The sequence below is a fragment of the Heterodontus francisci genome, chromosome 1, assembly GCF_036365525.1.
Source record: "Heterodontus francisci isolate sHetFra1 chromosome 1, sHetFra1.hap1, whole genome shotgun sequence".
Taxonomy (NCBI): Eukaryota; Metazoa; Chordata; class Chondrichthyes; order Heterodontiformes; family Heterodontidae; genus Heterodontus; species Heterodontus francisci.
In genome coordinates, this window is record NC_090371.1 from 201,023,471 (window position 1) to 201,035,617 (window position 12,147).

The 12,147-nt window shown below is 42.4% G+C and overlaps 1 protein-coding gene across 1 annotated transcript in view; it reads right to left on the reverse strand.

Annotated features, from left to right (window-relative positions):
- afap1 (actin filament associated protein 1) overlaps window positions 1-12,147 on the reverse strand; it is a 331,909-nt gene that overhangs the window by 110,025 nt on the left and 209,737 nt on the right. Inside the window, exons 5-6 of the mRNA XM_068040149.1 lie at window positions 9,326-9,537; window positions 3,524-3,703 (exon numbers count right to left, since the gene is read on the reverse strand). Of these exons, the coding sequence (XP_067896250.1) occupies window positions 3,524-3,703; window positions 9,326-9,537 (392 nt within the window). The remainder of the gene's footprint in view (window positions 1-3,523; window positions 3,704-9,325; window positions 9,538-12,147) is intronic.

Below are 12,147 nucleotides of genomic sequence, written 5' to 3' on the forward strand. Positions count from 1 at the left end.
CTAGGTTGATACGTGGGATGAAGGGGTTATCTTCTGAGGAAAGGTTGAGCAGGTTGGGCCTATACTCATTGGAGTTTAGAAAAATGAAAGGTGATCTTATTGAAACATATAAGATTCTGAGGGGGCTTGACAGGGTGGATGCTGAGAGGATGTTTCCCTTCGTGGGGGAATCTAGAACTAGGGGGCACAGTTTAAAAATAACAGAACTCCCATTTAAGACAGAGATGAAGAAGAATTTCTTCCCTCAGAGGGTTGTTAATCTTTGGAATTCTCTACCCCAGACATCAGTGGAGACTGGGTCATTGAATACATTCAAGGCTGAGTTATGCAGATTTTTGATCTTCAAGGGAGTCAAGGATTATGCGGGGGTGGGATGGGGAGGGGGAGAAATGGAATTGAGGCCACAATCAGCTCAACCATGATCTTACTGAATGGTGGAGCAGGGTCAAGGGGCTGAATCGCCTACTTCTGCTCCTATTTCTTATGTTCTTATGCTGAAGACATGGCTACAGACCTTTATGGGAGACCCAGACAGAGGCAATACAACCAATGCCACTTGCTCAGTAGAATGACGTTTGAGCAGGCCATCGGGCTTCTGACGATGCGATTCCAGTGCCTGGACTGGTCAGGTGGCACCCTCCAATACCCTCCTTCAAGGGTCTCAGTCATTGTGGTGGTCTGCTGTGCTCTCCAATAACATGGCTATTCAGAGAGGTGTGGATCTTGACGACGGTGAGGCCCTGGAAGGGGACAGCTCATCTGGGGAGGAGCAGGAGGTGAGAGAGGAGGAGGAAGTGGAGGTGGAGGCAGTGATGCTAAACAGAGAGATGCCCCTGTTGCAAGAAAAAGTGGCCACTCCTGCCACCATCTGGGAAGAGGAACTGTCTCCTCTCCTCACGTCCTCTGGCATTATATCCAGGTTGGCATCAATGAAGAGAGGGGCAGCCCTGCCCCAGGTGCCAGGCCTCTAGCTCTCTTGTGACATTGCACTTTCCTCTGGTGTAGTGGACAGCTTTGGCACAATCAGCAGATTTCTCTCTTAGGACAACCAGCAGCCTCAGTGATGGCTGCTGTGGGGAGTTTAAATCATTCCCACACTTCATCTGACCCACCCCCACTCCCACCCCCACTAGCTCTAAGAGGTCAGGAAATTCATCTCCATATCAGTTAAGGGCTTAAGCACGTAAAACTCTTAACTTTTATCAGTTTCCCACTGAAGGTGGGTTTCTGACCCAAAAACAAACCCGTCTCCTGTTTCTTGCCTCCGTGGCAAAAATTCAGCCCAGAATCTTGCTCATGCACATGGAAGCATTGTGAATCTGACTGTCAAAAATGATACGAGGAAGCAACACAGGTTAATAGCTTGCGCCACTATATCAGGATTGAGAGAAAAAGAAATACAGAATAACACAATATGCTCTGAAAGGGAACAATATGGATCATGCTGACTTTGGAACATTACGCATGAAATGCTGAGGAGATTGAATGAAGAATAACATTTTGTTTAAGCAGCACAATAAGTTGCTTCAACATGCTGAATTTAACAGTAAAACAGCAGCTGCAGCACAGACTGTGAAAACAGAATCGCTCCTCTTAGGACACTCTATCCCAGTTCAGTTTGGATTTTAGGTCTGATAACTATATTTGATCTCCACACTAAGGCTACCCACACAATCTTCTAATTACAACAAAGGCAGCCAAGATCAGGATGGTTTCTTAAAGAAAAATACCCTGTATGTCTGTGGTAACAATGTACCTCATCATTTCCTGCCACAACCCTAATGTCTTCTGGTGGCTGGACCAACCACAGTAATTATTGACTTTGTGCAATGAGTGAAGAAATCCAATCTACCCCAGCAGGCATTTAGCTCGGGCTGCTGAACTCATTTCACACAGCAATTCTCCACTTTATGAAGCATAATTCTTGGTCTGACCAACTCGGTCTGCAGGGTTTCAATATGCAACATATATTCAATTATAGAATAGCTTGAGAATCAACTATCATTAAAAACTGTTATGAAGAGAGATAGAACAATGATGATCCACGGGATTGCACACAAATCTTCATTGGACACAGACCAGCACTCATGATCCTCTATTTTAATAGGGTTTTTTAAAATCCCTGCAGAAGTAAAATTTTAAGTGTGGGGGTAGGTGAGTAGTGGGGTCAGGGGTTACAGAGGGAAGGGGTTCAAGCCAGGCCAGCAGTCTGGAGTCCCCAAAGATTGCATTTTTAAAAGATTTTGGCTGGTTGCCTTACACAGGAGTTGATAGGCTCTGTAATTTACAGAGATGGGGCAAACAAGTACAGGAAGGGCACCCACAGTGTAACTGTCTGTCCCATGCAAAATAAGTGCATTCTCTGTTGACCCTGCAAATTCCAGCAAGGTTGGTGTGGGAGGACACCCACAACCATAATCGTCATGTAACCACCAGGATTGTGTACTGTAGATTTTTGGGGCCATTGTCTTTTCCATCCTGCAATAACAGGAAAAACTATAATTCATGGAAATCCTATTTGTGACAGGAAATTGTCAGAAAGCAGTAATGCGAATAAACATGTCAGCGGTAGGAATGATCCGCATCCTTTCTTATAGAATCATAGAATAGTACAGCACAAAAGGAGGCCATTCAGCCCATCAAATCTGCCCTGGTTCTCTTGAAGAGCAATCCAGTTAGTCCCACATCCCCCTCTTATCTCATATCCCTACAATTTTTTTTCTCCTTCAAGCATTTATCCAATTCCCCTTTGAAAACCACTAATGAATCTGTTTTCACAACCATATCAGGCAGTGCATTCCAAATCCTAATCCCTCATTGGATGTAACCTCAATGGAAAGCAGACTGACTAGAATCTGGTCTCCTTTCAACCCAATGGCAAACTTTCTTTAAAATGAAACATCATCACTTACCTGGAAACAGACTTCTATCCCCGCAGACAAGTGAATAAGCAGGTTTGTTATCAATAATACTTGTGGTTAAAAATGAACCCAAAAGAAAAACCTAGAGTTATGTTTTTTAAAAACTATTCACTACAGCACTCTCTTAAGCCCCATGCAAAATAATAAAGTTCCTGAATATCCACAAGGGTTGTCCTTATCCTCTGCTGTAAATTTAGGACAGGAGATTGGCAGAGTCTCCCATCCCAGAAACAGCATAAGCAGCTGTTTATGCTGCTTCTTCAAGGGATCTGCTGACCTCTTGGCAAAGTTGCGACAAAAGATTGGGTGAACCACCATAGAAATATAGGCCAGTATATCCAGCAGGAAACATCTCAAGCAGAAAAAAGGACTTAATAATCAATTGCTAATTTTCCTTTTGTGTTGTCACCAGTGCTATGTAGATCAGTAAGTGAACACTGAGCAAGTATATGCTGTCAAAACTGCATGGATAGGATATAATGGGCACAGAATGTAAGATATAATGTAAAAGGCCATTTGGCCTTCTGTGTATGAGAAAGAATTTTATTTGAATTGCCCTGAATAAAGGACCAGAAGATAACTACCCTCATAAACATTCCTACCTTCAGCCACTCCTCTGCTTGTTCTTTGCTTTGCACGGCCAGTACCAATATGTCTGCTCCTTGCTGGGTAATTCGTAGTTCATGTTTTTTCCTTTTGCTGTCTTTAGGAACATAGGACACATTGTGGGCTGTCAGCAATAACTCCATCTGAGGTTGATGATCCTTGGAACTTTTGTAGCACTAAAACCAAAAAATTTAATCTTGAGTTCATTATTCTGTATAATACTTTCAGAATACAGTGAGCTATTGCATAAAGCACATCAAGTATACTTTCTACAGAATTACTTGAAACCACTTTTTAAGTAGAACAATATCATGGTATTTCAACAAACATTTCTGTTACACAAGAAACTTGTCTGCATTTACTGGACAAGTTTGTCAATTTTCTATTGAGCCAGAAGATGCAGCATGGCGAATCAAGGCAGGGTTCTGTCCATGAAGGGGGCAGACCATTCGGTTGTCAGAATCAATACTACCCTGCAGAAGTTAGCAGCTTCTCAGTGAGTCACCTAATGTAATTAGCAACAGTCAATATGTGGCCTAGATCAGATCTCCCTTGGTAAAGTAACAGTCTTGGAGACAGTGGTGAGAGGTCTTAAAAAAAGGATTTCTATTTATTTCAGCTAAGGGAGGATAAAAGAGTCTTCCCAGACAATGAAATGGGTAAATGCACCATGTGGTGCCGTGCTAAGCCACAGGGATCAGAAACCTCCAGATCTGCATGAATTAGCATGGGTAGCAGTCAAGGCTCCATAATTTTCTTCAGAGCCCTTGGCTTGGGAGGAAATATCAGCCACAGTTCCCACACCAAATTGCTATTCAGTGATCCTCACCTGGAAGATATGGGTGTGAGGAACCAGGAGATGAAAGGATACTGTTAACAAGTCAGACAACATTCACTGAAAAAGCTCACACATGCAGAATAACCACTTGTGTGAGGTGCTCAATGGTTGCCAACATGCCTCGAACTAGATCTCAATAAGAGTCATCGGACTGATTTTGTTCTCCCAATTGTTATGGTCAAGTGAGGAGGGGTTGAAAAGCTTCCCTCTTCTTGTTTGACCACAGCATGTTTAATTCTTTCTTAAAGTGGATGTACTGGCCAATTCAGTAGGTGTTTGATTACTTACTTGTTATGATCATAACAAGAACCAATCGGACAGGTTTTCTTGAGTTAACAGAGGAAGAGGTTAAATTTATGGCACCTACATTGAACTAATGAAAATAATAAACTATGTGCCAACTTACACACACACACACACACACACACACACACACACACACACACACACACACACACACACACACACACACACACACACACACACACACACACACACGAAGGGTTGATTGGTTGAGTTAGAGTCCATGGATAAAGGGGTAATTCAGTCCGTGAGGTTTGATGATTCAGCTGCCTTCTAGCTGAATTCGGTGGTCCTGAGGCTTTTAGTTTGAAGAGGTAGATGACTGGTTCGGTGGGTCTCTTGGAGACAGTGATGCGGTTTATTTCCTTCAACGGAGTTTCTGATTGTAGCTGAAGTATGCAAAGGTGGTCAGTCAACAGGCAGGATTTGAAGTTTGCAAGCTGGAATGGAGAGAGAGAGGGACCCCCACTTGGGTCTGCACGTGTCAGAGTCCAGATGCTTTTCCTTGCTGTTGCAGAGAAACACAAGCTTAAAACCACAGATGGGGAGGGGCTTGTCACATGACAGTCACTCCGTGATTCAAACATAGTAGTTAGCAGTATTTCTTCGTGCTAAAAGAAAAAGAACAAACAGTTCCCTTAAACTTTCTGGGTCTTGGTTCTTGCTGAGATGAGCAGACATTTTGTTTCCTTCCTCACAGGCCTTGAAATGTAGGATACAGTGTTGCAAATTAGGTGGCCATCTTAAGCTGCTAGCAAAGTCATCTTTTATCTGTTCTTTTTTTATATTTCTTTAAAAAATATATAAATTCAGATCTCCAGTCAGTGGATTAAAGAAAATTATCATTCAACAAAGCAAGTTGATGTGACAATGGGTGTGAGAAACCAGGAGATGACCGGATACTGTTAACAAGACAACCAACATTCACTGAAAAAGCTCACACATGCAGAATAGCCACTTGTGTGAGGTGCTCAATGTTTGCCAGCATCCCTCAAACTGTATCTCAGTAAGAGTCATTGGACTGATTTTGATCTTCCAATGCAAAAGAAACAGCTGCCCAGAGGAGTCAGTGGGTGACCTGTTCCATTTCCAGGTCATCCCTCATTTCCATGAGTAAAGAGGACTGCCACCTTGAAATGCACCTATCAAATGCAACTTAACAATTAGGGGCTAGCTGCAGTAGCTTAAAAGAGAGGTGCTTTTTGGTGGCCAGAGCTGAGAAGGAACACCAGGGGGCAAAAAATAGAGTTCTAGCACTGCACAAAATTTTCAGATTCAGCCATGAAGTTACTGGTGTAGTACACTCATGACTGGAGGGATGTAATCTTCCACTCGAGTGGTTGTGGGCTTGGTGGGCTCCAAGAGAACGGGCATGCTGTTACGACCTCAGCTGAGACCATTAACTTTAACACAAGAGCTATGAATTCCCCAGACCAATTAATGGATTACATGACAAGATTTCACATTTTAATTAAGTCTTTTACTGTAACAACTAAACTAAAAATCAGCATTAACAGTACTTAGTAAATAGCTAATACTCTAAATTGCAGAGAAAGGCATTTCCTATTAACTTATTAATACACTCGAAAACCCCACAGCACATGAATACGTTCCACGGTGTTCTCATTGAAAAGGTATCTTTGCAGTTAAAAGTCCCAAACTTCTCCCAGTTGCAATGGGTGGGAACTCCCAGTCCTTAACAAAGCCAATGACCTCTTCGCTCACTTCTACTGAGCACATTCAAACTGGACTTTCGTTAATAAGGCAACCTCTGGTGACCTTATTGCCTTTTTCTCCTCCGAAAACCTCAACTTTCAAATCGGCAGGCGGGGTTCAAGTCTTCACAGCCTTTTGCTGTAACAGTGTTCTGAGAGCAGTTGTTTTCTCTCTCTCTCTCTTCTGAGGCTGTGCAGCTCCTGTTGGTTTCTTCTTATCTTCCTTTTTTCCTTACAGACTGTCAGACTTAGGAAAGCCTGTTGAATTTATCCAGAATCAAAAGTAAATAATCATTTGCCTTCTTACAATATTCAGAGTCCATAAGTCTGGCCATATCAAAAAAACCTGGGCCTTCCTTTGCTTCCAGGTGTTAGCAATTGCAACTTGAATTTGCATTTTCAGAGCCCTAAGTTCCCAGTTTATGATCTGAGAGTCCAAGAGAGTGCAATGCATTGTCTGTCAGGTGTTATAGTCTTGTACTCTGCTTTCAAAAGGGTTCCTTGTTGTCATGGTATGCAAGATCCCTGGCTTGCCTCTGGGCAGACTTGGAATGAGGTCACATGTCTCCTCTGACTTCATTTTACATTGCATTAAAAGTCACAGTTTTAAAAACATAATCCGACTACATTCATAACAATGGCAAGAGGTAGCACAGCCTATGAATATGAGCAGTATTTACACCTGGCCCTGGTTACACTGCAGAAAGAAAATTAATGATTTTACCTGGAATGTCAAGGAAAGACTTCTTATCGCATTTTACTCTCCTTGCTCCCACATGACCATACTTACATCTCTCCACCATCAATCATTTCCTTCTCAACTTGCCATGGTTATCCAAAAGTCAGCAAGTAATACTTCTCTGCTTCTCCTTTCTGCTTTCACTCAGTCCCAAAAGCTGCTACTGTCCTTTCTTATTGTACTGCTCCCAAAAGCTATTTAATTCCTCTCTTTAGACAAGTGTTGAATATTTTCTTGTATCATGGCAATGATACCACTAGCTTCAGCCAAATTGTTCAACATGGATGTCCAGTCGTTTTACCCAGAGTCAATGGAAAACCAATGTTGACTATCGGCTAGTTTTGGTGTCAAAGCAAACATTGATAAGAGACATTGCCTCAATAGCCTATACAAATTTTGCCATGGAGGCAGAAAGACTGTTCATGGGTAAGCCTAATGTCCTTTAGTGAAGGAAACCTGTCATTCTTACACAGTCTGGTCTATATGTGACTCCAGTCCCACATAACATGGCAGACTCTTAACAGCCCTTGTAAGTGGCCTAGCAAGCCACTCAGTTGCAAAAGATGCTACAAAAAAATAACAAGAGCAAAACTGGACAGAAAACTCGCCTGCAGCCAGGTATCGAATCAGGACATGACGAGTACTCACCTTACCCAGTCAACCCGACAAAGTTCTCCTCCCCTAACAGTTGGGGAATGGTGCCAAAGTTGGGAGAGCTGTTCCACAGACAAGATAAAGAAACAGCCCAACATAGTCATACTCACAGATTCATATCTATCAGCCAATGCCCCAGACCCATCAATCACTTTTCCTGGGGATGACCTGTCCTACCAGCAGGACAGACCTACCAGAGATTTCAGCAGAGTGTTATACAGTCAGGGGGTACTGCCCTGGGAGTCGCCAAACTAATTTTGGAGCCCAAGAAGTCTCATGACATCAGGTCAAACATGGGCAAAGAAACCTCCTGCTGATTACCATCTACAGCACTCCTTCAGCTGATGAATCAGCTTTGAACACTACTTGGAGGATGCACTGAGCGTAGCAATGGCACAGCATGTACTTCGGGTAGGGGACATCAATGCCCACCACCAAGAGTAGTTTGGTACTACAACACTGACTGGGCTAGTCACATGCTGAAGCCATAGCTGTCAGACTGAACTTGTAGGTGGCGAGAGAACTAATACAAGAGAATAACCTACTTGACCTCATCCTCATCAATCTACTTGCCACAGATACATCAGTAAATGACAACATTGGTAGGAAAAACCATCACACAATGCTTCTTGGAATTAAGTCTCATCTCCATACTGAGGACAACTCAATAATGTTGTGCAGCTCTATTACCATGCCATGTGGGATAGATTAAGAACAGATCTAGCATCTCATAACTGGGCATACAAGTGGCAATGTGGGCCATTAGCAGCAGAATTGCTTACCACCACAATCTGTAGCCTCATGACCGTGCTATCAAGACATACTTTATTACCATTAAGCTAAATGATCAACTTTGGTTCAATAAGGAATGAGGAAGAGCATGCTATAGCTATAACACAGCCATTTACCTGCTAATGCGGTAAATTATCTAGGCATGTCCTGCCCACAAAAAGCAGGACAAATCCGACCCAGCCAATTACCACCCTATCAACTCACTCCCAATCATCAGCAAAACAGTACTATCAAGACATACTTTATTACCAAGAACTTGCATTTCTCTTCCTGTTGGGATTTAAGAACCTAAAAGAGGTATAACCTGACCCCAAAATTAATTCTTTACCAACTCTAGTCCCTATGTATAACAGTTTTTAAAAATCAATTCACAACCTAATTAAAAACAAAACCATGCTGGAGTATCAGGCTCTGAGAATTGCAAAGTCATAACAATATTTAATCATTTATATTTTGATAATAAATGTTTATCATCTGGCAGTAATAGAATTTTGTTTCAAACTTAGGTCCAATTACAAGCTGTCTGAAAAGGTTTGTTTTTAATCTTTTAGGCCATGTTAAAAAGATTATTGTCTTGAAGCATTCTGGTCCATTCGGACACACCTTATGGTATCTGGTTCACAGCAGCAATAGAATAAGCCTGGAAACAGACCAACTGCTCACTCTTCAACCTGCACTTAGTGCTTGGTCCCAAGAGACTAATAGTAGAAAATTAGAGGGTGTTTCACTATCAGACTAAAAAGAAAAAAAAGCATACCAATAGTTTGTTGTCTTTAATGACACAGAATTGTTTTGTCCACTGTCCAAAACGTTTCTTGCGCAGAAGAAAAGCACAGATCTTAGCATCTTTCACCAAGTCCATTGAGGCCTCCTCAGATGGCCACTGGTGTCTTAGTTTCTTCCCCTTCCCATCCTCATCATCTTCATCATATGATTCATATGAGCTACTCATTGCATCTGAATCATAATCTGTAAGAAAAGATAATGCATAAAAGCAGGATCAATAAAGTATATCAGCAATATGTTTTCTCACTGCCAATACAATGCAGGACAAGATGCCATACCCAAATTTGTACGTAAATGATTTAACCTTTTAACTGTATTATTCCTGAAAACTTTGCAGCATCATTACTTTCAGAATGCTGACAAGTAGTTAGAGCTTGAGAAATGCTAGTGTCAAGCATAAACTTACTTTCTATGACCTGGAAGCAAGGGGAAATAATTAATGCAAATTCAAAGCACCTGGAACTGAATGATTCTTATTTTAACATTTAACTGAATTCACTAGGCTGAACGGGTGAAATTTACCAGGAACATTAGCATAGTAGTTATGTTACTAGACTAGTAATCCAGAAGCCTGAACTAATGATCTGTAGATATAAGGTCAAATCCCACCATGGTAGCTGGGAAATTTAAATTCAGTTAATTAAATAAATCTAGAATTAAAAGCTAGTCTCAGTAATGGTGACCATGTAACTACTGGATTGTTGTAAAAAAAAACATCTGGTTCATTAATATCCTTTAGGGAAGGAAATCTGCTGTCCTTACCTGGTCTGGCCTACATGTGAGTCCAGACCCACAACAATGTGGTTGACTCTTCACCGCCCTCTGAAGTAGCCAAGCAAGCCACTCAGTCATCAGGAAGATGGCTCACCACCACCTTCTCAAGAGCAAATAGGGATGGGCAATAAATGCTAGCCTTGCCAGCGATGCCCCCATCCCGTGAATGACTAAAAATTTTTAGAAAATGCCTTTTGTTCTCTAAATGTGATCTACTGACAACATGTGCAGCTTGTTCCCTTATGGACTTCACTCAAACCATTATTTCTGCTGAGGAAACCAACAAACGACAATTAAAGACTCAAAACAAGATAAATCTTATTAAATTACACAGTGGAATATTAGCATAGAAACGCTTAACACATTTGTCTTAAATTTCTCTGACGTATTTTTGCAGAAGTGTTAACTCATTTAAAATAAATAAGTTAATATTTGGGGTCTAGTGACCATATGTTCTATGATTCATGATAGACATGTGGATAGGAAACAAAGTCAGCCAATTAAAAAGTTAAATGGAAAATAAGAGGACTCAATATTAAGCCCCTCCCTTCCCCATCACATTGGGCGGGAGAGGGTCGGGATTTATAATGTTAAAACAGGGATTGTGACCCCAGCCTGCTGTGCGTGCATTCATGGGTTTTGTGTGGTGTGAGTGTGCTGCGTGGAAAGGGGAAGACTTCATCAACAATCAGACTCCCATAGCGCATTTGAGAGCCTGATTTAAGTTTAACAATTGCTGTGCGGATTTCCTCGGACTCAGGAAACTCAGCAGAATCTGCCAGTTCAGGAAGGTAAGTGCCTTTTGTGCACTTGTTGTGGGCCAGGAGGAGCAAGAATGTTGCCTCCATTCCCTCCAGGGAGCCTTCGGCTGCTCTCTTTCTCCCTCCTGTGATGGTTGGCTACCTCCCCCGACCTCCCACCCAACCAAACCCCTATCTCTCCCTTCCTCCCACAATAGCCGACTCCCCCCAACCCTCCACACCGTGCCATCCACCCCCCACCTGCAAACTCTGATCCTCTTGCTCCATCCCCCTTCTTAATTGCCAGGGACCATCCACAGGGTCCCCAGCTGGGGCCTCCTGCCGCGGCTCTTTCCACTCGGCAGCTGGCCAGCCTGTCAATTTGTCTGGCCGCCAAGCAGGAAATGGAAGAAAAGAATTATAATGAAGTTGTTAAATTCAGCAGGACTTCTGCGTCCTCTTACTGGGTCTTTTCACATTACTACACTCCCCCACATCCTCCCCCCTCCGCATAAATATCGGGGCTGCTGATTTTAAGGGTATGAGAGAATGCAGACGAATAGTAAAATGAAAAGTGATAATTGAAGGAAAAGGTGTGGAAGGAAAGTGGAATAATTTCAAAGGGATATATTTTAAGATAAAGGGAAATTTATATCTGAAAGAGGTTAGGATCAGAATAAAAAAGTAAGACCACTTTAGCTTATCAACAACATTGTGAAAGGCATTAGAAAGAGACACCAGACAATTGTATGGCAGAATTGGAGGTACCGTTTAAAAGGTGAATATAAAATGAATTTCTTTTTTTAAATCATGGGAGGACATACTTGGGAGACTGTAAAGCTCAAGGTAGATTAGGTTTATGGGTCTTAAAACTTTCATTCCAGGATTCTGAAGGAATTGGCTCAAATGATTGAGAGTCCGTTTGTTTTTTTTATTCATTCAAGGGATGTGGGCGACGCTGGCCAGGCCAGCATTTATTGCCCATCCCTAATTGCCCTTGAGAAGGTGGTGGTGAGCTGCCTTCTTGAACCGCTGCAGTCCATGTGGGGTAGGTACATCTACAGTGCTGTTAGGAAGGGAGCTCCAGGATTTTGACCCAGCGACAGTGAAGGAACGGCAATATAGTTCCAAGTCAGGATGGTGTGTGACTTGGAGGGGAACTTGCAGGTGGTGGTGTTCCCATGCATTTGCTGCCCTTGTCCTTCCAGTTGGTAGAGGTCGCAGGTTTGGAAGGTTCTGTCTAAGGAGCCTTGGTGCATCTTGGTACACACTGCTGCCA